This window comes from Centruroides sculpturatus, unplaced genomic scaffold (genome assembly GCF_000671375.1).
Source record: "Centruroides sculpturatus isolate CEXI.00-Female unplaced genomic scaffold, Cexi_2.0 scaffold162, whole genome shotgun sequence".
Classification (NCBI taxonomy): Eukaryota; Metazoa; Arthropoda; class Arachnida; order Scorpiones; family Buthidae; genus Centruroides; species Centruroides sculpturatus.
Window position 1 is genome coordinate 122,159 of NW_019384555.1, and position 24,020 is coordinate 146,178.

At 31.1% G+C, this 24,020-nt stretch overlaps 2 protein-coding genes across 2 annotated transcripts in view; both read right to left on the reverse strand.

Moving 5' to 3' along the window:
• The window catches only part of LOC111623798 (ras GTPase-activating protein nGAP-like), a 42,891-nt gene extending 27,482 nt beyond the window's left edge, over window positions 1-15,409 (reverse strand). Inside the window, exons 1-4 of the mRNA XM_023366498.1 lie at window positions 15,230-15,409; window positions 10,693-10,820; window positions 7,575-7,704; window positions 4,185-4,262 (exon numbers count right to left, since the gene is read on the reverse strand). Of these exons, the coding sequence (XP_023222266.1) occupies window positions 4,185-4,262; window positions 7,575-7,704; window positions 10,693-10,820; window positions 15,230-15,284 (391 nt within the window). The 5' untranslated portion in view covers window positions 15,285-15,409. The remainder of the gene's footprint in view (window positions 1-4,184; window positions 4,263-7,574; window positions 7,705-10,692; window positions 10,821-15,229) is intronic.
• Window positions 962-2,058, reverse strand: LOC111623811 (ras GTPase-activating protein nGAP-like). Its single transcript, XM_023366518.1, has 4 exons — window positions 1,779-2,058; window positions 1,599-1,700; window positions 1,427-1,525; window positions 962-1,341 (listed from the first exon to the last, which is right to left on the reverse strand). Exons 2-4 carry the CDS (start codon window positions 1,664-1,666, stop codon window positions 1,245-1,247), a joined length of 264 nt encoding a protein of 87 aa, XP_023222286.1. The 5' UTR covers window positions 1,667-1,700; window positions 1,779-2,058; the 3' UTR covers window positions 962-1,244.
• Window positions 15,410-24,020: the final 8,611 nt, after the last annotated feature.

Consider the following 24,020-nt stretch of genomic DNA (forward strand, 5'->3'; position numbering starts at 1 on the left):
GTTCTGTTCCAAAAGTATTTCTGCACTTTTTTCCTAATCTATCTCTGCTTTTTTTTAAAAAAGAAAAATAAAGATTTAAGCTCAAAAAGTGCATTATTTTTAGACTCGAAGTAAGTATTTTCGGCGTAAAAAAATTGTTTTCGGCTTTCGAAACTAAAATGTATAATGCATGCCCTTACGGAAAACTTTCTGCAGTTGTTTAATTTCGATTCTAGTATAAAACTTATTAATTTTTGATAGAGGATATTTAATTCTTTTCTACGAAGAATTTCATTTCTTTCCCCCTTCCTTTTCGTGATAAAAGTTGTTAGCGACTTTACACGAGCCGCACAAAAACGTATCGTAAAAGCTGTTACCGCTTACAAATGTTCTTTAAATGTAATTTTTTTCTGTTTCTGAAAATATCGGATTACTATTTTACCCCAACGAACTTATTACCGGCTTTTCTAAAATTAGTTTTTAAGTACGAAAAAGACATATTTTGCTAAAATGTATGTCGGTTTTCCATCGCGTAAACTGAAGTTAATGTAACGCGAGATAGACGATACGATGAGGCGGCATTGGTTCGGATCTACTAAAAATCTTTTCTTTTTCCTTTTTAATCTTTAAAAAGTGTAGTAAAGATCTTTAAAGAACACTGCATTGACCTGTCGAGTCGGGCATATTATAAATCGGGGCGGAAAATATGCCAGAATCATACAAATTTATCAGCACAAAAACATCGATAAATGAAAGGTCGTCGACCCGAAAGTGAGATTTCTATCGACGTAAGTGATTAAAATAATATTTTTACATTATTTCGGAGAAATAATTTATAATTTTCAATTATTTTAATTATAATTTAAACGTTGACAGTTTATTTATGACGTAAGTATTTTTGGATGTTTTTTATTCATTCTACTTTATAATTTCTTCTGGAAATTGCACTATAAATAGTTTTATTGCGGATCCTAAGATTAACAGATTGTCCCAAATAGAATTATTTTAAAGCAAGAAATACATATTTATTGACAAACTTATCTGTTAAGCTACTTTTCCACATATCAAGATGTAAGAAAAATTTTTATTTCTTACCAGTTTATATTATTGTAATCTCTCATAGCCTTTATTCAAAACAAAATTCTATATAATTTTAACTTAAGTGATTCGTAAATACTTTTATAAAACTAATATTTTAAATATTACATTTTATTCTGCATGATAAAATTAAATATTGAAAACTTTCAATTTTAAATTACATAAAATTACATCTTACCCAGGAGAACATTTTTATCCCTGCGCTTTTTCTTGTCAGCTTCTCTGTACAGATTTACTGTGATCATCTCTAATTCTGGCAGGCTACTAAAATTTTAAACATGGTCTGCATCAGAATTCAAAACTAAAATATAGATTATTCTTTTTTTTTTTATTTCAAAATGTAACTTACTTTAATTCAAAACGTTCTCCCCAAAAACACATATCACTTTTTGGTTTAGATGATGTTCTTGCATATAATGTTTTATCAAGACATAATTCACAGAAGTATCTAAAAAGAGAAAAATTACTTTGAATTTCAAAGCTTCAGAATATCTGTGCGCACTAGAAGTAGTGTAACACACTTTTTTTTAGGAGCAACTCCTTTGACTTCAAGTATCCATATGTGTAGAGATTTTTCAGTCCTTCTCATATTTTCCTGATCTGGCTGAATAGTTCCTCTAAGACTGAATATAGATTATTTATTAACGTTTATCATTTTAAGATAAAAGTACTGTTAGTTTTCGTAATTTAAATGTACGTACCTCTTAACCCATCGGTCTCTTTCTGCTGCAGTATGACAGTAATAATATCGTGTGCTGCCGTCAGCAGTTAAATGAAAACAGTTATCCTGACCAAGAATGCTTGGATGCAGTGCCGAGACTTTAACATTTCCCTGGGATAAATCTAAGCTTCCCAAAACACTTGGACTCGACTGAAGTAGAGATTCATGAGAACGTGATGGACGTAACCTCGATGAAGGTACGCTGTGGTTAGCAGAAAATTAAATTTTTAATGGTTATTTTATTATATTTTCCTTTACAACTTTTTAATTTAAAAAGGAAGGAAGAAAAAAATATACCTTACTGAGTATAGTATTAATTTGAAATTAAAAAACTTTTTTGAATTAAAATNGGGGGAAAAAAATGCATAAAATAAAATTTTATAATATTCTTTCATACGTTTTCTATATATTTTATCACTTTAATTAAATATTAAACTTAATTTTATTATTATTATTATTATTAAAAATAAAAAGTTTATTTTTATCGAACGATGACTTCTGTTAGAATTTACTAAAATTTTCTTTGAAGTCGAAGACCGTATATCACAAGAGTTTTTTTCAAATTGTATTATCTTCTGTCAGTCGGCGGTGATATTCTATACAATAAACTCACTACATGTCAGGTGTTTCCGGAGAGATTTGTTTCCTTTTTTCTATTCCCTTCTTATTTTATTATTATTTTTCTTTTCTTTCTTTTCTATCAGCAAACCAAACAAATACCCGATACTTCCAGAAAAGAAGTACTTTTCTGTTGTTGCGAATTAGTACAAATAAAGTTACAACCGAGAAACAAAGCGTGCGAAACGTCTTCCTGTCTTATTTAAATCATAAACAAAGTTACGGTTCATTTAAAATATGATAATTACTGACCAATGAGAGAGCGGAGTTTCAAAAGTGCCGAAATTGGCGGCTTTCGAAGCGTACGTAATGGAATAGGATATATAAAATATAACAAACGGATTTACCTGCATCATCTATCTGTTCGACGGTAATGCAAAATCCCAAAAACCTGGATATTCTTCGTTTGAAACAACTTTCTCCGACGATACACTCAGAGCTATCCGAACTAACCATACTGTGCAGCTGTTGTGACACAACGTGTAGCACGCGACCGAACGGGACCAAAGTGTGGCAGACGGTGGACCCCCAGGGGTGAAGTAGGAACCACAGCTGCGCGAAATGAAGCTTACAAAAAGTCACACTCAACATCTGCCTTTTAAAAATTAAATCATATTTTTTACGTTTCCTTTAAAATATATTCCTTTATGTATATCCAGTTTGACCGGCTTCTGATTCCGTTATTTGTCTATATAGGGGTGTATAATTTTTCTGTTAGATAGTGCGCTAATTTAACCCATCTTTCAACTTCCCCAACCCCTATGCTTAGGGGAACGAGCTACCGAATCTAATTTAGTAACTACACAAATGAATCATCCTCGTAGTGGATCGGCATGCCCTTTAGGACGTAAACACCAAATTACCGAAAATAAAAGAAAAAAAAAAGTGACGTCTCACCTGATAAAATCGAATTTCTTGCCGATTCGTCGAATGACCTTTGACTTATTTTCCACTTACAACATCGACCATAATTACAGCCCATGCTTCTATCTGATTATTATTATGGACAAATCCCAGCTAGCATCCAGGGTTACAGGAAGTCAATTTTCCTGGGCTGAATTCAAGGAACCTATTGCGGATATAGGCTTGTGCATCGAACTTAGGCACGTCCGCACTTCCCAATGCGGGGGGAGGGGAGTGTTTAAAAAATGACGTTGCAAATATATATTTATATTAAACGAGATTAATGCCGACGTTAAATAACAACAATTCTGCCCCGTTTAAAACCGTTCCATCACTGCAAATAGTACAATTTCAAACTTCTTAAGGGCGTTAAAAATTCTCCGTCGATATTTCTAGATCCGTAACTCCGATAAAAATATCGAAAAGACCGTGATTTACGGCATAAAAATCCCAAATTATTTCTATTTTTATCATGGAAAATATAAAATAATTCGAGCTTCATTTCTTCAATAAAAATTTGAAGAGTTTTCGCCTCTCCGGAGACCATAAAAAATCCAATAATATGCTTTTAAAAAGTTAAGTACTATGCAAATTAATATTTAAAATGCATTTAAAAAAGAAAAAAGGCGGAGTGTCTCATATTTCATCGATTTTTCCAGCGAAATAAAATTCATCGAACGGAGCATTTATATTAATTAAGTAAGCATTACCGTGCCATATAACAAGTAATATCTGTTAATAATTAATTATTTAATTACAATATTAATTAGTTAGTCTAAAGTTATGTTATTAAAGTATAAATTAAGTGAGTCATTTAATTAACTTTGTAGTAGCGACCGCGTATAAGCCATAGTAAGTGGAATACCTTGAGATCCATCCAAAGAATACGATGTCGGCAGAGTGATACCGATGGTATGTCTTTTTGTGGAATTCGACTCTGATGCTGAGGGGGAAAAAAATGCATAAAATAAAATTTTATAATATTCTTTCATACGTTTTCTATATATTTTATCACTTTAATTAAATATTAAACTTAATTTTATTATTATTATTATTATTCCATAAACATTTAATTATTAGCCCGAGTTTAAAAGGATGCTGTAACGGATTTATTATCCCTAAAAATAACTATAAACAGGAGAGTTTAGTGTTCTTATTAATTAAAAATGGCCGAGATATAAATTTAAAAATTTTCTGTAAAGACAATTATTATAAGGTTTTTTTTTTTCTATCTGTTTATCTGAAAATGCATCCGTTCTATAATTCATCTTCTCAATTACAAAAATTCGACGTCATATCCGGGAAGTATATCCAAACTTCCGGACCGGGGAGCGAATTGTGGAACTTAGGTCGAATTGTAGAACATATATACATATATATATATATATATAAAGACGAAGATGAAGGGGAGGAGAAAAAATAAATTTTTGTTTGACCCACATTCTCTTCACTGTACGAGAATAGAAATGCATGCTAACACCGGGGACAAGGTTAAAGTTTCAAACTTTCTCCTATCAAGAAAAACTGGAAAGGCATCCGATATCCTGCACAACAATATAAATTTTTCTTGATAATTAGGGTGTGGTATGGAAATCGTGCTTCCAAAACACAATAGGGACCTCTCCCGTAGGGCCTCCTGTTGTACATTAACCTATTTTTTTTCCTCTTTCTTTTCAAGTTATGAGTTTAAAAATCTCTCTTAAACGGGACAAGCTACTTACAAATTCCATACTTCTTTCTTCTGGCAAATGACGACCATACTCCTCGACTGGACATCCCCCGCCAACGTTACACAAATGCATTCAGAAACACTTGTAGAACTTACGACGTCTCCGGTTGTGTACGCGACTCGGTACATCACGTGGTAAAGGCCGTGGTCGTTTCCTGGGTGTAACAGGATGTGTTATTGGCTGAGGAACTACCAAGACTGTCCCGAACAGACACACAAGTATGCGTTAAATTGGCCCCTTTCCGACTTTCTAGATTGGTTTCGTTCATTTCTTAATTTTTGCTTTTTTTAGTACGGCCGCCGTTTATTTAAGTGGTGACGTAAAAATTCCTTTAAGAATTCCGATCAAATAGAGTAAACTAAAGTGTTCTTATCACATAAAATTACGATAGGGAGTTAAATACCAAAGGAAACAATATTAAGCGTGCCTTTGTCTGACATATCTGATGTATATATATTAAGTTATACTCTGATTTTAATCACGGCGCACGTCCTTGTCCACAACACGTTTATATATTTATATACAAAACAATATCACGAGTAAGCTATATATAATAATGCATACCTATACAGTTTACACACTTATTTTTCGTGTAAGGGAGCATTTAATAAATGTATAATTCGACCAAACGTTTACTTCCTTTACTCGAATACTAATTATTTCTCCACATCTGCTTAACATGCAGATGTTTTTAAAGGAAACAGATGTCTTTGTTATCACCTGGTTCCTATTTAGACTTGGAATACTTCCGCAAATTTCCATCTAAAAAAACTCTACTTATTGAAAATTAAAATTCTCAAGAAGCCATCAGGAGAAAACAAGCGTAAAAATAATAAAAATAATATAATAAAAAATTCGAGAGTGCAGCTGAAAGTTTTACGTTGGCATTAATTAGAGAAAATATCTATAGCGACGTAAGAGTAATGAAAAAATATCGTAAATAATATAAAATACTCGGCAAGAGTGATTAATGGAGACATCTATTAAAGGATCGATAGGAAAAAAATTCATTTTGCTGATAATTTATATAAAGTTTTAATGACTCGGCCAATTTGATAAAGTGTGATTTATAACTGGCACAAGATTGTCCGGTAATATTTATTATTATTATTCCTCTAAATGAAAAAAATATATAGATTTATACATAAACAAACATTGCACATTCATATAAAAAACTTGTCTGCTAATTCGAAGAAAATAATTTATCAATCTTAAGAACTAATTGATAAACTAAGAAGTTGATTGACCTAGAAACAAGGTGATAAGTAGAAAAATAACGGTGTTCTAAGGAAGAAAAAAGCTGTTAAATTTAAAAATCTGATGGCATAAATTAAAAATAGAACAAAATAAAATCAAATTTATCAATTTAAAAACACGATAAAATAATAAAAAGACTAGTAAAAAGAAAGGGAGGAAAAAAAATCAATAGAAAAATCTAAATTTAGTTAAGGAATCAATAAGCAAAACAAAATTGTAATTATTCAATTTTAAAAACTACAAAATAAATAATAATAATAAAATACAAGTCGATGTAGAAGCATTTATCAAGAAGGGGAGGGAAGAAGAGAGAAGAATTTAAATCATGAAAAAATAAATATATATATTATATAATCGATAGAAAAAAAAGGCAATTGATCGTTATAATAAAAGCAGTTGTTTAATGTAAAAAAAGCGGGTGATCAGTCTTAAAAAAAAAAATACGGATGATCATTGTAAAAAGCGGATAATCGATGTATGAAAGCAGTAGCTCCGTACAAAAAGGCAGGTGATCAATCTTGAAAAAAGCAGATGCCCATCTAAAAGTGAAATGAGGTAAAATTAACATATACAAATAGGCCACTTCGTATTTACATCACAATACCCATACAAAAGATGTATTTATTGGTATAAATAAAACAATCGATAACACTTTGCATTCGTCTCACTCTCTCTCTTCTCCTCTGTTTTAAGAGTTCAAATTAGAAAATTTCGTAGCGCCATCTTACGAAATTTAAACGAACTATTACGTTTCGTTTAAAATTTAGAAAAATTCAAACGTAATTTTCACTAAAAATAAATTCTGCTTATAGTCTTATTAAATACGTATTGATATTTTTTGAAATTAAAATTTGAAAAAATAAAGAGAAATCGACGATACGCATTTTTCCAGTTTAATTATTAAATTTTACTCGTAATAATTATTATCGAATTTAGTTAGATTTTTAGCGGATAGATGGAGACACGAATGATTACAAAATCATACTGCCAGATTTGTTAAAGCATAGAGAAAATAAAATAAAAAAAAATTACCAAGAGTTTCCGCTTCACGAAAAGACAACCAAAAGGCCATTTCCTTTTCACGAAAGGTCAAAAAAATTCCGACGCTTCCCTTGCGTGAAAACTTACACACAGGAAAGAAGATTATGCTGATCTTTATCTATTAACGTCTCTCTCATTCATTTTTCCCTTTATACTTTTATTCTACACGACACAGTAAAAAAAGAAAAAGAAATACCCTTTAAATTTAGATGCTATACGATTCTCACCTCTAATAACAGAACTTTTAGGGAAAATCAATTCAGCTAATTCTTCGCTAACTTCCTCTCGAACCGAAGGTGTGATTGGAGTACTCAAACGATGTTCTTTTTGCAGTTTGGATCTTCTAATATCTCCTAACTAAAGTAGAAACAATAAATTATGCACTACTTTTAGATTTAGTAATGATAATACATCTTGAAAAATAATACAGTACGAATCTAATACATCAAAATAATGAATAGTTCTTCATATGTATATCGAATTACTGTTTACTTTTAAAAAATCATATCATATAAATAATGAAAATTTCCATATTTTCCTATTAAATACATTCCCCATAACTAAATAACGGCTCGTTCGATGTTAATGATTTTTACAGCTAAAAATTCGCTTCAATTTTACGATAAAATGTATCGATTTTTGGCATAATCCGACACCGGAAACGGAAGTTATTTAACATTTTTATCTCGTGCGCGTGACAGTGAAGCGCGTCAAAATTGAAATAGATCACTGGCATCTTTATTGTTTCCTTTTAAAATAATTTAAAGTAATTCTAACATTTAAAGCGATTTTGATCCGATTTTATTCACATTTTCGGAAAATGTTTTTATTGTAGAAACGTCATAAATGCATTTGCGTTAAGCCATATTATATTGCATTCGAATGTAACGTGTTATGATTTATTAAACATTCAACACGTTTAATTTAAACACCAGGGCATTACGATGCCTCGACTGGACATCCCCCGCCAACGTTACACAAATGCATTCAGAAACACTTGTAGAACTTACGACGTCTCCGGTTGTGTACGCGACTCGGTACATCACGTGGTAAAGGCCGTGGTCGTTTCCTGGTTGTAACAGGATGTGTTATTGGCTGAGGAACTACCAAGACTGTCCCGAACAGACACACAAGTATGCGTTAAATTGGCCCCTTTCCGACTTTCTAGATTGGTTTCGTTCATTTCTTAATTTTTGCTTTTTTTAGTACGGCCGCCGTTTATTTAAGTGGTGACGTAAAAATTCCTTTAAGAATTCCGATCAAATAGAGTAAACTAAAGTGTTCTTATCACATAAAATTACGATAGGGAGTTAAATACCAAAGGAAACAATATTAAGCGTGCCTTTGTCTGACATATCTGATGTATATATATTAAGTTATACTCTGATTTTAATCACGGCACACGTCCTTGTCCACAACACGTTTATATATTTATATACAAAACAATATCACGAGTNAAATTATTAATAAATTCGAGCGAACTCCAATCGTATCAAAATATTTCTATTAAAATAAATTTTAAAAAATACATTACAAGATGGCGCCCGAAGTAAATGAGTAAATGGCATTTTCTACGTCACGCATCTTGTCCAATTCTTTTTCTCCCCCCCTTATCATCGGCAATCTTTGAACAAAAAAGACGTGAGAAATCTTTTTCGTATCTACTGTCACGTCCTGGATGATATCTAAAAAATGTTGTGTACGTTCTCGTAATAGCCTCATAAAAGTTATCGTTACGGAATTACGAAAAGGTGGTAACGAGTTACCCTTATCCGGTAAATGCATCCATTAATATAAGGCGCGCCATTGTAAAAAGACGGTAGAGATGCCACTTTTCTATTTTAACCGGTTATTAGACTGTAAAAATTTAACATTTCAAGCTCTATATACGGATTCTCGCTTACTGTTAGAGAAAGGGCGTTAATACGAGTTTTAAGAATTTTTAGGCGATTATCGTCGGTGATAAATTTAAAATTAATTTTTTTTACATAATTTGCTCTTATCTAATCTAAACTTCGGGCATATTTTAAAATAAATTAGGAAAAAAAATTTTTTATTTAGTGGCGACATCTGTTGTAAATTTTTATAATTATTTTTTTAAAATTAAATTTAAAAAATTACATAACTTTATATTTAAATACAAGCGCGTTATTTAAAAAGATTTTTTTTTCTTACCGGAATTAAAAGGAAACGATAATAGGAATTCTAATTTTAGACTGAAAAACTATCTTTGATAGGAAACCTTTCACATCCAGTGTTTCATTAAAAACATAAGGATGTCTTTCTTATATTAAAAAATAATAATTATAAAAAAAATATTCTGAAATTTAATACTTGAAGAACGTATCTAAAAATACATTAATTTGTCCCTCGAGTTATCTTTTTAAACAGAAATTTGATCGAGAACAACACCAACTAAGCATAACTTTTCTATTAAGGATAATAAAAAGTTATTTAAAATAATAAAAATCTTAGGAAAAAGACGAAGGATAACGTGGCCAACAAATATGTTATTGACCCATTTAAATATATTACAGCTCGTGCGTGATGCTTCTTACGAGAACATCGCAAAAATCATGGACACATACGAGTTTTCATGCTCTTTCGAGCAATTATGTCTTCCCCAATAGAGTTTATTACTTCGTACAATTTTTTCCTCTAAGTAATTGCCCGTTTTCCCACAAAAAAATAACAACAATCTCATAAATAACATTTAATAAACTTAAAACATTAATGCGAAATACAATTATTTTGATAGAAACGAAACTATTCTGTTTGCGGTTAATCTAATTAACGTTTAAATGGTTAATGTAAAGACAGAAAAAAAAACAAACTAAAATGTATAATTTATTTAAATATGTTAACGTATGTAAATTATAAATACTGTGTTAAATTATAATTTGAATAAAAAATTGAGGAAGTAACTACAATGTAATTGAGGAAGTAATCAAATTTGTCTTTTAAGTTTCACTCATCTATGCTAGGTTTACTATAGACTTAAACGGGTTCAATGTTAACTTAATATAAGCGAATAATATACATTAGAATAAAAAGAAATTGTCCTTAATACTACACGGTTTTGAATCGGAGTTCACATTTCTTTTTTTTATAGTAAAAAAAATGAATTCAGTGATGTGAAAGTATTCCTCCCCGAAAATAGTTCTGCTTAGTTAATTTTCGTGCTTTATAAGTACCACACAGGGCGTATCACTTCTATAATTTCATTTATGACTCGTAAAATCAAATCCCCGTATCGATTTCTGAACTCCAAACATTAAATAACAGCGCTAAACATCTTAACAGCACTCGTATCTTACACATAGTTTACGATTAATAATACATTACCTGCAGTTCTTTAACAGAGTAATGGGTAAAAATCTTTTTGTCCATGGTCAGGACGCAATAGTAAGAAAACCACGCCGTAGGATTGTATTGATATCTCCATCTGTTTATGCCCAGTAAATCTGCACTTTCTAGAAAGAAGAAGAAGAAAAAAAAATGGTTTATCTTAAAAATTGTGACCAATAATTACCTAAGATTTTTACTAGTAAATAATAATATAGTAAAATTTAAAAAAAGGGATAAAATAATTTAGATACAGGTTATACTCGTATGCGAAGTTATTAATGGGCACGACCCGAAGCACGTAAAGAAAAATAATTAAAGATCCCGAGCTTCTTGTTTATTATATAATTTAATGCACCGAATATTTTCCTGGATTATATGTTTTTTAAGGTAAAAGTTTGAAAGAAGGTTGTTCACATTAAGATGATTTATTTCGAATAAGTTATTAACTAGTCCAGACTATTGGAAGAAAGTGGTCAGCTGACTAAAGATCCGTGTCAGTCACACAACGGTAGATATTCATCTTTCAGAAGACACTCTCTTAATGGAATTTCCTGCTCGGAGAGAACAATAGAGAAAAGAAAACGATGTCCAACGACCTATAATTGAGGTGACAACAACATATTTGTGTTTTGTCTAGCGTGAATGTCACACTCATTTTATTAAGGGTCTACAAACTCTTTTATTCGGATCGATTAAGATTTATACGGGTGGATTTATACATTTATAAATCATTAGTGTGGGCTAATAGAATCTCGATATCTTTTAAAATCTGAAAAAAAATTCGTTGGTGGAATCGTGCGGAAGTTCTGGTCAACAACTATCGCGCTACTTCCTGCTATTATTGCATTCCACCTAAACATTTCTAGCATAAAGTTGATTGGTTTGTTTATCATTACTTTCAGTTATTCTATTGTTCGATTTCTGATAAAAATCGCCAACACTTTAACGGATACGCAATTAAGATACCCGCCAATGTTATCGTAGCATTAAATCGAAAATGGTGGCGTGTCACACTATTAAATTATCCTCTCGACATCTTCCCATGCAATCGAACACTCGACATTTTTGTATTCCAAGCATCGAACTTTCGGTATTCCGAGTACTTATCACGTCGTGTATCGCTTACCTTTTCGATACATCTAGTAACCTGCCATTCTTATAAAAACTTTAAACGGAATAAAGAAACCGAAAGGCTCTATCGGAATGCCAATAAACTATAATCTTTTCGGCTACTAGTGGCCCGTGGACGATTATTGGTAAAGAATGGTACAAATCATACACAAAGAAAGTGCATTCGTTCTCACTGAACTGTAGTAGTCACGTTGTTCGTGATACTCATGACTTACAGTATCCAATTACGTTTCGAGACCTTGTAGTGGGTCAACAACATACCATTGGTCACAAAGAGCGAAATTAAACAAAAATTCAACTCGGTAAAATAACTAAAAGAATCTTTTGTAATTTTGCAATTACTAGAATTTCGATCTTGAAACCCTCAAGTGTTCAACGGCGTGTTCTAAATTAATGTCTCTCTTGTAACCAAAGTTTGTTGTTTTTTCTATATTTATTTGTTTTGACGTTTCCATCACCTTGTCAAGTATCTGTCGACAACTTACATCCGCCGCATCATTTTATTCTAAAAATCTAAAAGAATTAGTAGCAACCTTTTATAATATAAACAAATTATGATTTATTTGTTTACTTACATTTTATAAATAACGGAAATGATGTCACCGAGTCACGAGTTTACACCCATACTCTAAATCATCGCTAAGATTATCGATATCCTGAGTAAACCCGAAGAGAGTAGATAATTTTACCGCTTTATTATCTACTTTATATTTTGTTTTGTAGTTAAACAAATAAATGAAATCGTCGGAGAATGCAACGATATAATATTTTCTTTAAATTCATCGCTGTAATGTAAACTACACGTAAAATTATACACTTCAAACTCATAGAAACATAATAGTGTAAACTTTCTTCGATCGATATCCGATTTCTTTCTTCACGTTTCGGTTGATTTTAACGATGTAATTTACACACAAAAGAATGAAATGTATAGAAAAAAATTTCACGATAAACAATAAGCAATTAAAAAGTTTAATAATGTACTTATAAGTAAATAAATTCCCAACACTTCAGCAGTTTTATAAATCTAAAGTCACGTATTTTGTATTTATAATCATCACCCGATTGTCGAACAAACAAACATTATTATTTCGTCATCGAAAAAAATAATAATTTACACGAAAAGTGACGTACGAAGCCACGTATTTCGTACTTTATTCGGTATTAATCGCGAAATTTAAACGTAAAATAAGGAAATTTACTCGAGTAGCTTGTAAACTGACACAGAAAACTTACACTAGCGCTTACGAAAATTAGTTTAAACTTAGTGTAATGATTCTTAACGAGCTGTCATTTGAGAGAAGGAGGAAAAAAAAGGAATAATTTACTTCAACTAATTATGAATATTGGTATGAATTTTTTTTACTGACAAAGATGCACTGCTACTGTATAAAATTACTTACATATAGGACATGTTTTAGTTTTATTGTTCATTCATTCAGCATCATAAATGTCTGGATTATGTAACTAAAGCCGCATAAAGTTGGGTACAGAGTACCGGATATTAAAAAATCGACTCGAGCAGATGTAATGTTGAATTACTTAAAGTCATTCGATACACTCGGATGGTTTTTTGAAAGAGCGGCACATGAATGATTTTAAAGAGTAAGGTGCGAAATGTTACGCAGCCATTAGGGCTATTGGATTATAAAAGTATGTTAGAAGCCGTGAATCATTCGAGAATTCGTCACTAATGGGCGTAAAGTGCAATAAAATAGGGCTCGACTCCGTGTAACTTCGACCCACACGTTATAGGGAAGCCCGACTGGTTAAGGTCTTAATTTTAGCACCGTTACGGGTTCGAATTTAAAAAACTAGCTTCCGAATTAGTAGAAAAATGTCGTTAAATTGTCTATAATGTATGTTATAAAGGAAGTGCGAAGCGTAACAGGAAGACAGAGGAAAGGAGTTACGCAACTTCTACGAATAATTAAACGAGATTAAATAGAAAAAAAAACAAGGATTCTGAATATGTTTTAACTAGTAAAAACCGTTAAGATTAGATAAAGTTCCATTTAATTCGGCAAAGGATGTTAAAAAAAAATCTTGTCATCCATTTGAATAAGATGACATTGACTTCCTGTCATTGGTTCGTCACACATTGTTAGATTCTGTCTGAGTTGCCTGTTATACTAACAGTCAATTTTAATTCGCCCCGTATAAGTGTTTAATTATCTAATTGACTATTAAAAGATGTCGATGAATTTATTCATCAGCAGAGTTTAAGTAAAAGATCAACCTTCAATTAGATGAAAGAAGTCTTCTTTTATGAAGCTTCTTATAGCTTTATTAACAATATTATCTTCTATATTTTGAAGGCCGTAACGATATACGCGATTTATTTTGATATCAGTAACGAGGTGTAAACTTTCAGATTTGCGCCGACAAGTCTCGATTTTTATCACTTTTTTTTTAAAAATAAATCGTGAATTTTGGATTAGAATTACAGAATTTAGACACGTTTTTCTTTAATTTCGTACAGCGGCATCCCGATTAAAGAAGAAAATATTATCAAACTGTCAAAAACAATCCGTCAGTTTGTTATCACCATTTTGTTTTTTTTTTGTCTTCAATTTCTTTGACGAGACGTCACCCGGCTTAACTGTGCAATCACGTGATCGAATGTGACCCGGATAATTGGTCAATCTATTGTTGAACTAATAACTGAATTCGATAAGTGGTCCTCATTAGAAGGTCTCCAGAGAGAGAGAGTGAAAGAAAAATCGAATCTACTTCCCCCGTCTGTTATATCGGGGGTTGGTTTTGAAACAATGGTGAATATAATTCGAGATAGTCTGATATGATATTTTATTATATATGTATTTTTTATTTGTATATAGTTAAGTCTACATAATTATCACACGATTCTTTAATTATAGTGTCGCAATTACAGAATTAATAAGCAGTTTACCCGCCTGGCACGTACTTAATGACGTTGGAGACAGATTGAATGTCTGCGAAGCCAGTTTTAATTGCAATCAAGGATTTTTCGCACTTTTTTTTTTCCTTCCATCAAAACATTTGCAATGTTATGGTGCTTGATTGTTGTTTGCCGTGCAACAATATCGAGTGGTTGACCCTGAGAAAGTTATGATCGTGAGAATTTACGGTCATCTCTAACGAGGTTAGATAGAAGAAAAATTTCTGTCAAGAGGGGAATTTTAAACATTTAAAAATGTCTACTCAGACAGTGCATAGTTACATCAGGTACCAAGGACAAATATATCGAATCTGACACGAGATAAGGGTGCAGAGTTTGTAACTAAACACGGCGCAAACCAAAGTTTCAACGTAGTTAAAATTTGCAAGACTTTAGAACGTATATACATATTTAAATACACGAGACGACGTTTAAAAATGGCGCTATATAGAGGTAATTTAAATAAAACAATATAGTACTTACCGCAAATGTTAAGCCAGCCTTCTACTCTGCGCTGTATTACTTTCTGTTTAGTCATGGTTACGTGTTATAGTACACGCTAAACACAGCTTATAACACAGTTGCAGAACCATGTGCTAAACGTAACCACACTCGACCAAGTCATACTATCGTTTAAATGTTTTCTTTTAGCGCTCGGTGGCGCAACAAGTGCTCTGCGCAGGCGGACTCGTTCCTAGGTCATTCACATGTTACAGTATATTTGCTAGCGGCCATGTGACGTAGGATAACGTATAACAACAACGATGACCAACAACCGGTGTTTGTGCTTCTTATATCTATCTTTGTTTCTTCGGGCACGTCACTTCTTCAAATTTTTACTATTTTTAAATGTAAATATTTATACAGGATATGCTAAATCTATACGCTTTGGAATTTTTTCTGTGTAAATAATTTTTCTTTTATCTTCTACTGCGTTTTGGATAATAACAATTCGTTTATATCTAGTGTTACAGAGGCATTGTTCTATAAATATGAGTAATAAAATATTTATATCTTTAGTTTAAAACAGAAAAATATTTTTTGATTTAAATACAAGAATTAATTAAAGTTGAAACCATAATTCTAAATTGTTGATTCTTTGTAAAAATTTGAACAGACCTGGCATTGTTCTAATTGTGATGGTCATTGTCAGGCCTCCATTTAGAGGGAGAAACTTAAGCAGTCACTTTAAAGATACTTCTTATGTGTCCTACCGATTCTGTTTTATTCTATTGTCTCTGCTATATTTTTTTTGTTATTTTTTTAAAACTAATCTACATAAAGTAGCAATTTGCATTGTTTTCTGTACATTTTTTAAAACTGATACATATTTTATGTAGATTGAAGCCTAAAAAAGTATAACAAAAAGTCTTTCAATGGAATGATAGTAAAACTTTGTTTTAAATAAATTAAAAAAAATATATCTGTATTATATAATGTTATAAAACAATTCATTCAAATAACACATTTAAGTACTATTATTATTATTATTTTTTAATATAAATTTGATTACATAAATTTTGTATAATCATATGTACAAATAACAAAATATTGTTAAAATTTTAATTCAGATTGATTGATTGATGAGTCAGAAAAAATAATTTATACAAAACTGCTTTCAAAAACCGTTAACAATTACAGTTTGTCAGGTTTTATTTAATGGAGATATTTATCAACATCAATTCTATGATTTGCAGTTAAAAACATGATTATGAACTGTCCACTGTAAGTAAACCAGTACACCATATCAAGAGAATATTTCATATTTGATACCATCTATTTTCACAATCTGCAAAAGAAAAGTAGTTTAATGAATTAAAAAATAATATATTTACAGGCCAGTTAAAATTAACCTATGTAAAACAAATAGTGGGGGGAAAAAAAACTTTTTATAATACAGTAGAATCCACTAATTGTGTCTATACTGATAACAATAACCAAATAATGGCATAAAGTAGTGTAATTAAATAAGACTGCAATTAGTGAAACTTCTCATTAAAACAATTAAAAATATTATCAAAAAATCTTCAATTTATACAATTATAATTAATAATTATTATTATTAACTTACATGTTTTGGGACATCGTAATTACAATAAGCGAGTCTACTGTATCATAAAAATGTAATTAGTGATTATAACTAAATAATGATCCATTCATTTTATAGATAATTGCAATTTTTAAACCCTGGTAATATAATTTTTGTAAAAAGTTATTAATATAAATATGTTTTTGTGATGACTGGATATACAAAGTGGCCAAGATATATATATATATATACTACTGCTCTGAAATGGATCTAGGTTTGAATCTGGATTAAATTCTCAGCAATCTTTAATGAATGTTATGAACTCTCCCAATATCTAGCTAAATCTTTAATGAGTATTACTAAAACTCCTGTTAATGTGCATAGAAGAAAGCATTAATATATGTATTATATATCTTATATTCTTTAAAAAGGATTGAAATATATATATTAAAACCTGTCTTTTATAAGACAGATTAATACAACACTGGCATATTCTCGATTACAATGCACACTTTCTTTTTTTTTTCGACTTTCAACTCGGTCGTTTTCGTTCGCCCCTCAGTTACGTGTATTACGTCATCGATATACAAGCGCGTGGTATCTCTCCATCACTTTGGTTTTAGTTAGTTTACAGTATTTTTAAAGTTAAAATAAAATTATTTTTTAATCTTTTCTTAAGTACAATAAGAAAAATTGATTAATTAACACAGTAGAGCATCGATTATCCGACTCAATTGGGGACTGGGATTGGTCGGATAATTGAAAAGTATGAAAAAATCCATTATTAGTGTAGTATATTATTATATGCGATGTAATTAGTATATTAGTATTAACCTACTTCGTGTTGAATTTTCATCGATGTTAAGCCTAACAAAAATTTTTTAAAAATAATAATCGTCGCTATTGTATCGTTAAACATTAGAAAATCAAGCCTCGTTTAAATACTGGCTCCCTTTCATGGTCCAGCTAGTGTTGCCAGCTAAAACATGTAAAAATAATATTGAAGTAGCCAAGACATAGCCAAATATTGTAGCGCCACATCACTAGCGGACATTTGAATTTGCCGACTAGAACGGTCGGTTAACCGATGTGACGGTTAATCGATGCTCTACTGTAAAACTATTTTATTATTTTTTCTCATAATACAATTTCATTACATGGAAAAAGGAAGGTTGCCTGTAAAACTGATTTTTGCATTAATGCGTTTATTGTTTTTTGAGTATTTTGCCTGCGAAAATTACTTGGATATTATTTTTCTAAAAATATCGTGGAAATAAAGTAGATTGATACAGAAATTATTTATCGCACGTGTACTGTATATGAGCTTCAAAATAAATTTTATTAAACAATGAGATCAACCGATTAATAGTATCGTGTACAATATTTTATACTCCTAAGGAAAATACTGTAGATCTACGGTAAAATAAATTTCGTTTTCACACAGTTAAACTTCGCCGCTAATTGCCGTTGTGATAAACCATTTTCACTTTCTCTGAAGATCTAACGACCACACTTTGCATTTCTTTCGTTTTTCGGACAATTTCGACAAACTGAAATGAATTTCCTTTGTTGCTAGACTAATTCATTAACACCTGAACGTAATTTCGAGGGTTCGAAGAAGAGTTTAGACTAATTCGTTATATGAGGAGGAGGAAACGTTGTTGAGATGGATTCGAACAATAGTTTCGCGGAAGTGGTCGCTTATTACAGTTGCGTATGTTGTTTCGGATCAAAAATCGATGCCCACGGTCTATACGAAGACTATGTATAAACTATTCCGTGCCAGAAATTTTTGCCCGTTTTGACAGGTGCCCGTCGAGTGCGGGTGGTCGCCTAAGCAGTTATCACTGTATATATATATACACACACACTAAAAAAATATTGTAAAAAGTTATACAAAAGTAATTTGATTATATGAAATAAATAAAAACGGCATCATTGTTGAAGAGCTGCAAGCAGAAGTGTGTCATTTCAAAATAAAACAAATTAATTAATTGATTTTCTTTTGTTTACATGAATTCTCTCAGTAAACAATTTTTTTAATCGTACTCTTTCAAGTATCTATACATTGTAATGATGCGAATTCTTTACATCTATGCATATAAATAAACCTGTTCTAATTTTTATTTTATTTTTTAAAATATCACAAGAATAAATCTTGAGTTTATTTAGTTGTAATGTTAACAATTTTTTTTATCTTTTATTCAAAAGCATTTTTCAAACAATTGTATTAAATAATTGAGATGGCCGAGTAAAGCCAAGGACAAAAGTCTTGCTGTTGGTGAAGCGGTAAGTGGAATAATTATCCCTCTAACATTTACACCTGCCATTAAAAAAATGATTTAATTAGTCGAAATTTATTATTATCATATATATTAATTTTTTAGTTAGGTTTTTATTGCAAGTTGTTATTTAATTACGCACATTAATAGATTTAAAATATAATATTTCAATAAATTATCGTGCATATTCGAGACAATTGTCTCGGTGGAAACACAAAGATATACAGATGATATTATGGGTGATGTAGCATACTTGCAGTCACTGTTGTAAAAGTCTCTGGAACTCATTTCAGAAGTTTGGCAAAACCATATGGTGATGCTGAGTGTGTCATAAATTGATGCTTTCGGGTGATTCCACAGGAAAAAATCTAGTGGTATCGAGCCCGGAGAACGTGGTGCGATTCGGCAACAAATTGACAGGACAATGTGGAACAGGACCGTGTTGTCCTATTGATGTGTTGCTGAATCACTCTAAGCCACTGATGCACTTCTGCCCAAGAATAAGCTGGTTCACTATCCTATTATCAAACTTGATGTAGTTGATCCAATGGCAACTCATCAATCAATTTATCCACTATTGTGCATAGGATATTAAGTCACTAGTCCAGGTGCTGTCAATGAATCCAGAGCCAAGAATTTGATCACTGCAAATGCCATACCTGATATTTAATGTAAATCATACTTGTTGTTGCATATTTTGCATGCATTGTGAAACATGCCATGCCCAATGTTGTACATTATGGCAGTTATACACTTCATTCCGCGGAAAAAGTGTCTCATCAATCCATAAAATGTTCTCAAGCAGTTGTGGTTTGTCCTAGTATAAATTTATCATAAGTTTGCATGTTTCACATAGCAATTGAATGCATGTATGTCATGGCAATGTAAATTTGATGTGTTTTTGATTTCTTCAAGCCATGTTGTCTTGCTGCTTCACATATGCTTCTATGTGGATATGCATGGAAGTATACCAAAATTTCAATGTTGTAAAGACAAGGGAAATCTGGATTGTAATCCCCGTCTATGCTACAGATTTGTATCAACTGATATATTACATTCAGAATGATTGTATGCTTAGGTCTTGTATGTTTCATCTCATTTTTCCCATAAAGTATAATCATTTTAGAGTAAAATGTTCATGAATATAAGAAATCGTTGCAGATTTCTACCAATTTGCAGACTGTACAATGTTCACTCTTTTATAAGGACACTGGCATCTTGTGCCATAATGATTTATTTTTGCATTTATTTTGCATATTGTTTCTTTGTTTGGAAAACATATATTGCCTCAAAACTACTGAATGACTTACACATATTCATTTTTTGAATTTATTTATTTATTTTACTGTAAACACTGCTGTGAAACTAATGCATCATATGAATATAGTCAAGCAGTGCTGGAAAGATCTTTATGCCTGGATAAGTTTTAACACTCATCCGGGTTTAAAGTGACCAGTCTGAATAAAGTAACATTTCTGTTTCTAGATTTCATTGAAAAAAATAATCTGTAAATAAGAAATATTTTTAGCTAATCTAACTATTTAGCTAATTTATTGCTATTTATTATTTTTATAATGTTTTATCTTAAGTAATTAAAAAAAAATCCAGTGACAAGTTGCTCAACTTTCCTGGCAATATTTGGTGGCACCATCCGTTATCATATTTCATTTAAAAACTTTTTATATTTTTAACTATTATAAAAATGGTAAAAAGCTTAATTTTGAGGGAAGAAATAGGTTTAAAAAAACATTGTAAATGCTAATAACAAGTAAAATTGTCATTTAGTCTGACCCTACTGGAGATGCGCACAATCTCCTTTTTCTGTCCACCCCCCTTGACCTTTAAATCACCAAAATTTAACAACATCAATCCCCCTAATAAACAAACCTCCCTGCAAAATTTCAGAAATTTTTGACAAAAGCACAGAAGTTATTAAGCTTTGAAGAGGGTTAACAAAATGCCCACATACTTACACTAACATCCACACATATAGAAATTACCCTTGAATATTTTTGCATTTCTTGACGTTTCAAGAGTCGTCAGTCAAAATATGTAAAATTCTTGGGGGGTTATTTTTTGACCGATTGCCATACTTTCCCTCTGTTATATATAACAACGAGGAAAGAAAAAAATCTGATTCTTTATCTAAAGACCATATGAAAACAAACAAGAAGGAAAGCCATAATCAAATCTATACTTTCAGCTAATGTATAATATGATGTAATCTGTTTTTAATCACTTAAATAAATGGCAACAGATAGTTACATTAAATAACTTAATTAAATCATACAAATCATATCTATATTTCATGGAAAGGTACTATATACAATTACATTTATTAATCAGAAATTATGAAGCTAATTTAACAATCATAAATACTAAATTTATTTTAAGTTTGGTTAATGCCATATATATATGATTTATTTATTTATTTACAATAATTTATTTTAAGATATACCTAATAATATATAAATNAATATTCTGAAATTTAATACTTGAAGAACGTATCTAAAAATACATTAATTTGTCCCTCGAGTTATCTTTTTAAACAGAAATTTGATCGAGAACAACACCAACTAAGCATAACTTTTCTATTAAGGATAATAAAAAGTTATTTAAAATAATAAAAATCTTAGGAAAAAGACGAAGGATAACGTGGCCAACAAATATGTTATTGACCCATTTAAATATATTACAGCTCGTGCGTGATGCTTCTTACGAGAACATCGCAAAAATCATGGACACATACGAGTTTTCATGCTCTTTCGAGCAATTATGTCTTCCCCAATAGAGTTTATTACTTCGTACAATTTTTTCCTCTAAGTAATTGCCCGTTTTCCCACAAAAAAATAACAACAATCTCATAAATAACATTTAATAAACTTAAAACATTAATGCGAAATACAATTATTTTGATAGAAACGAAACTATTCTGTTTGCGGTTAATCTAATTAACGTTTAAATGGTTAATGTAAAGACAGAAAAAAAAACAAACTAAAATGTATAATTTATTTAAATATGTTAACGTATGTAAATTATAAATACTGTGTTAAATTATAATTTGAATAAAAAATTGAGGAAGTAACTACAATGTAATTGAGGAAGTAATCAAATTTGTCTTTTAAGTTTCACTCATCTATGCTAGGTTTACTATAGACTTAAACGGGTTCAATGTTAACTTAATATAAGCGAATAATATACATTAGAATAAAAAGAAATTGTCCTTAATACTACACGGTTTTGAATCGGAGTTCACATTTCTTTTTTTTATAGTAAAAAAAATGAATTCAGTGATGTGAAAGTATTCCTCCCCGAAAATAGTTCTGCTTAGTTAATTTTCGTGCTTTATAAGTACCACACAGGGCGTATCACTTCTATAATTTCATTTATGACTCGTAAAATCAAATCCCCGTATCGATTTCTGAACTCCAAACATTAAATAACAGCGCTAAACATCTTAACAGCACTCGTATCTTACACATAGTTTACGATTAATAATACATTACCTGCAGTTCTTTAACAGAGTAATGGGTAAAAATCTTTTTGTCCATGGTCAGGACGCAATAGTAAGAAAACCACGCCGTAGGATTGTATTGATATCTCCATCTGTTTATGCCCAGTAAATCTGCACTTTCTAGAAAGAAGAAGAAGAAAAAAAAAATGGTTTATCTTAAAAATTGTGACCAATAATTACCTAAGATTTTTACTAGTAAATAATAATATAGTAAAATTTAAAAAAAAGGGATAAAATAATTTAGATACAGGTTATACTCGTATGCGAAGTTATTAATGGGCACGACCCGAAGCACGTAAAGAAAAATAATTAAAGATCCCGAGCTTCTTGTTTATTATATAATTTAATGCACCGAATATTTTCCTGGATTATATGTTTTTTAAGGTAAAAGTTTGAAAGAAGGTTGTTCACATTAAGATGATTTATTTCGAATAAGTTATTAACTAGTCCAGACTATTGGAAGAAAGTGGTCAGCTGACTAAAGATCCGTGTCAGTCACACAACGGTAGATATTCATCTTTCAGAAGACACTCTCTTAATGGAATTTCCTGCTCGGAGAGAACAATAGAGAAAAGAAAACGATGTCCAACGACCTATAATTGAGGTGACAACAACATATTTGTGTTTTGTCTAGCGTGAATGTCACACTCATTTTATTAAGGGTCTACAAACTCTTTTATTCGGATCGATTAAGATTTATACGGGTGGATTTATACATTTATAAATCATTAGTGTGGGCTAATAGAATCTCGATATCTTTTAAAATCTGAAAAAAAATTCGTTGGTGGAATCGTGCGGAAGTTCTGGTCAACAACTATCGCGCTACTTCCTGCTATTATTGCATTCCACCTAAACATTTCTAGCATAAAGTTGATTGGTTTGTTTATCATTACTTTCAGTTATTCTATTGTTCGATTTCTGATAAAAATCGCCAACACTTTAACGGATACGCAATTAAGATACCCGCCAATGTTATCGTAGCATTAAATCGAAAATGGTGGCGTGTCACACTATTAAATTATCCTCTCGACATCTTCCCATGCAATCGAACACTCGACATTTTTGTATTCCAAGCATCGAACTTTCGGTATTCCGAGTACTTATCACGTCGTGTATCGCTTACCTTTTCGATACATCTAGTAACCTGCCATTCTTATAAAAACTTTAAACGGAATAAAGAAACCGAAAGGCTCTATCGGAATGCCAATAAACTATAATCTTTTCGGCTACTAGTGGCCCGTGGACGATTATTGGTAAAGAATGGTACAAATCATACACAAAGAAAGTGCATTCGTTCTCACTGAACTGTAGTAGTCACGTTGTTCGTGATACTCATGACTTACAGTATCCAATTACGTTTCGAGACCTTGTAGTGGGTCAACAACATACCATTGGTCACAAAGAGCGAAATTAAACAAAAATTCAACTCGGTAAAATAACTAAAAGAAT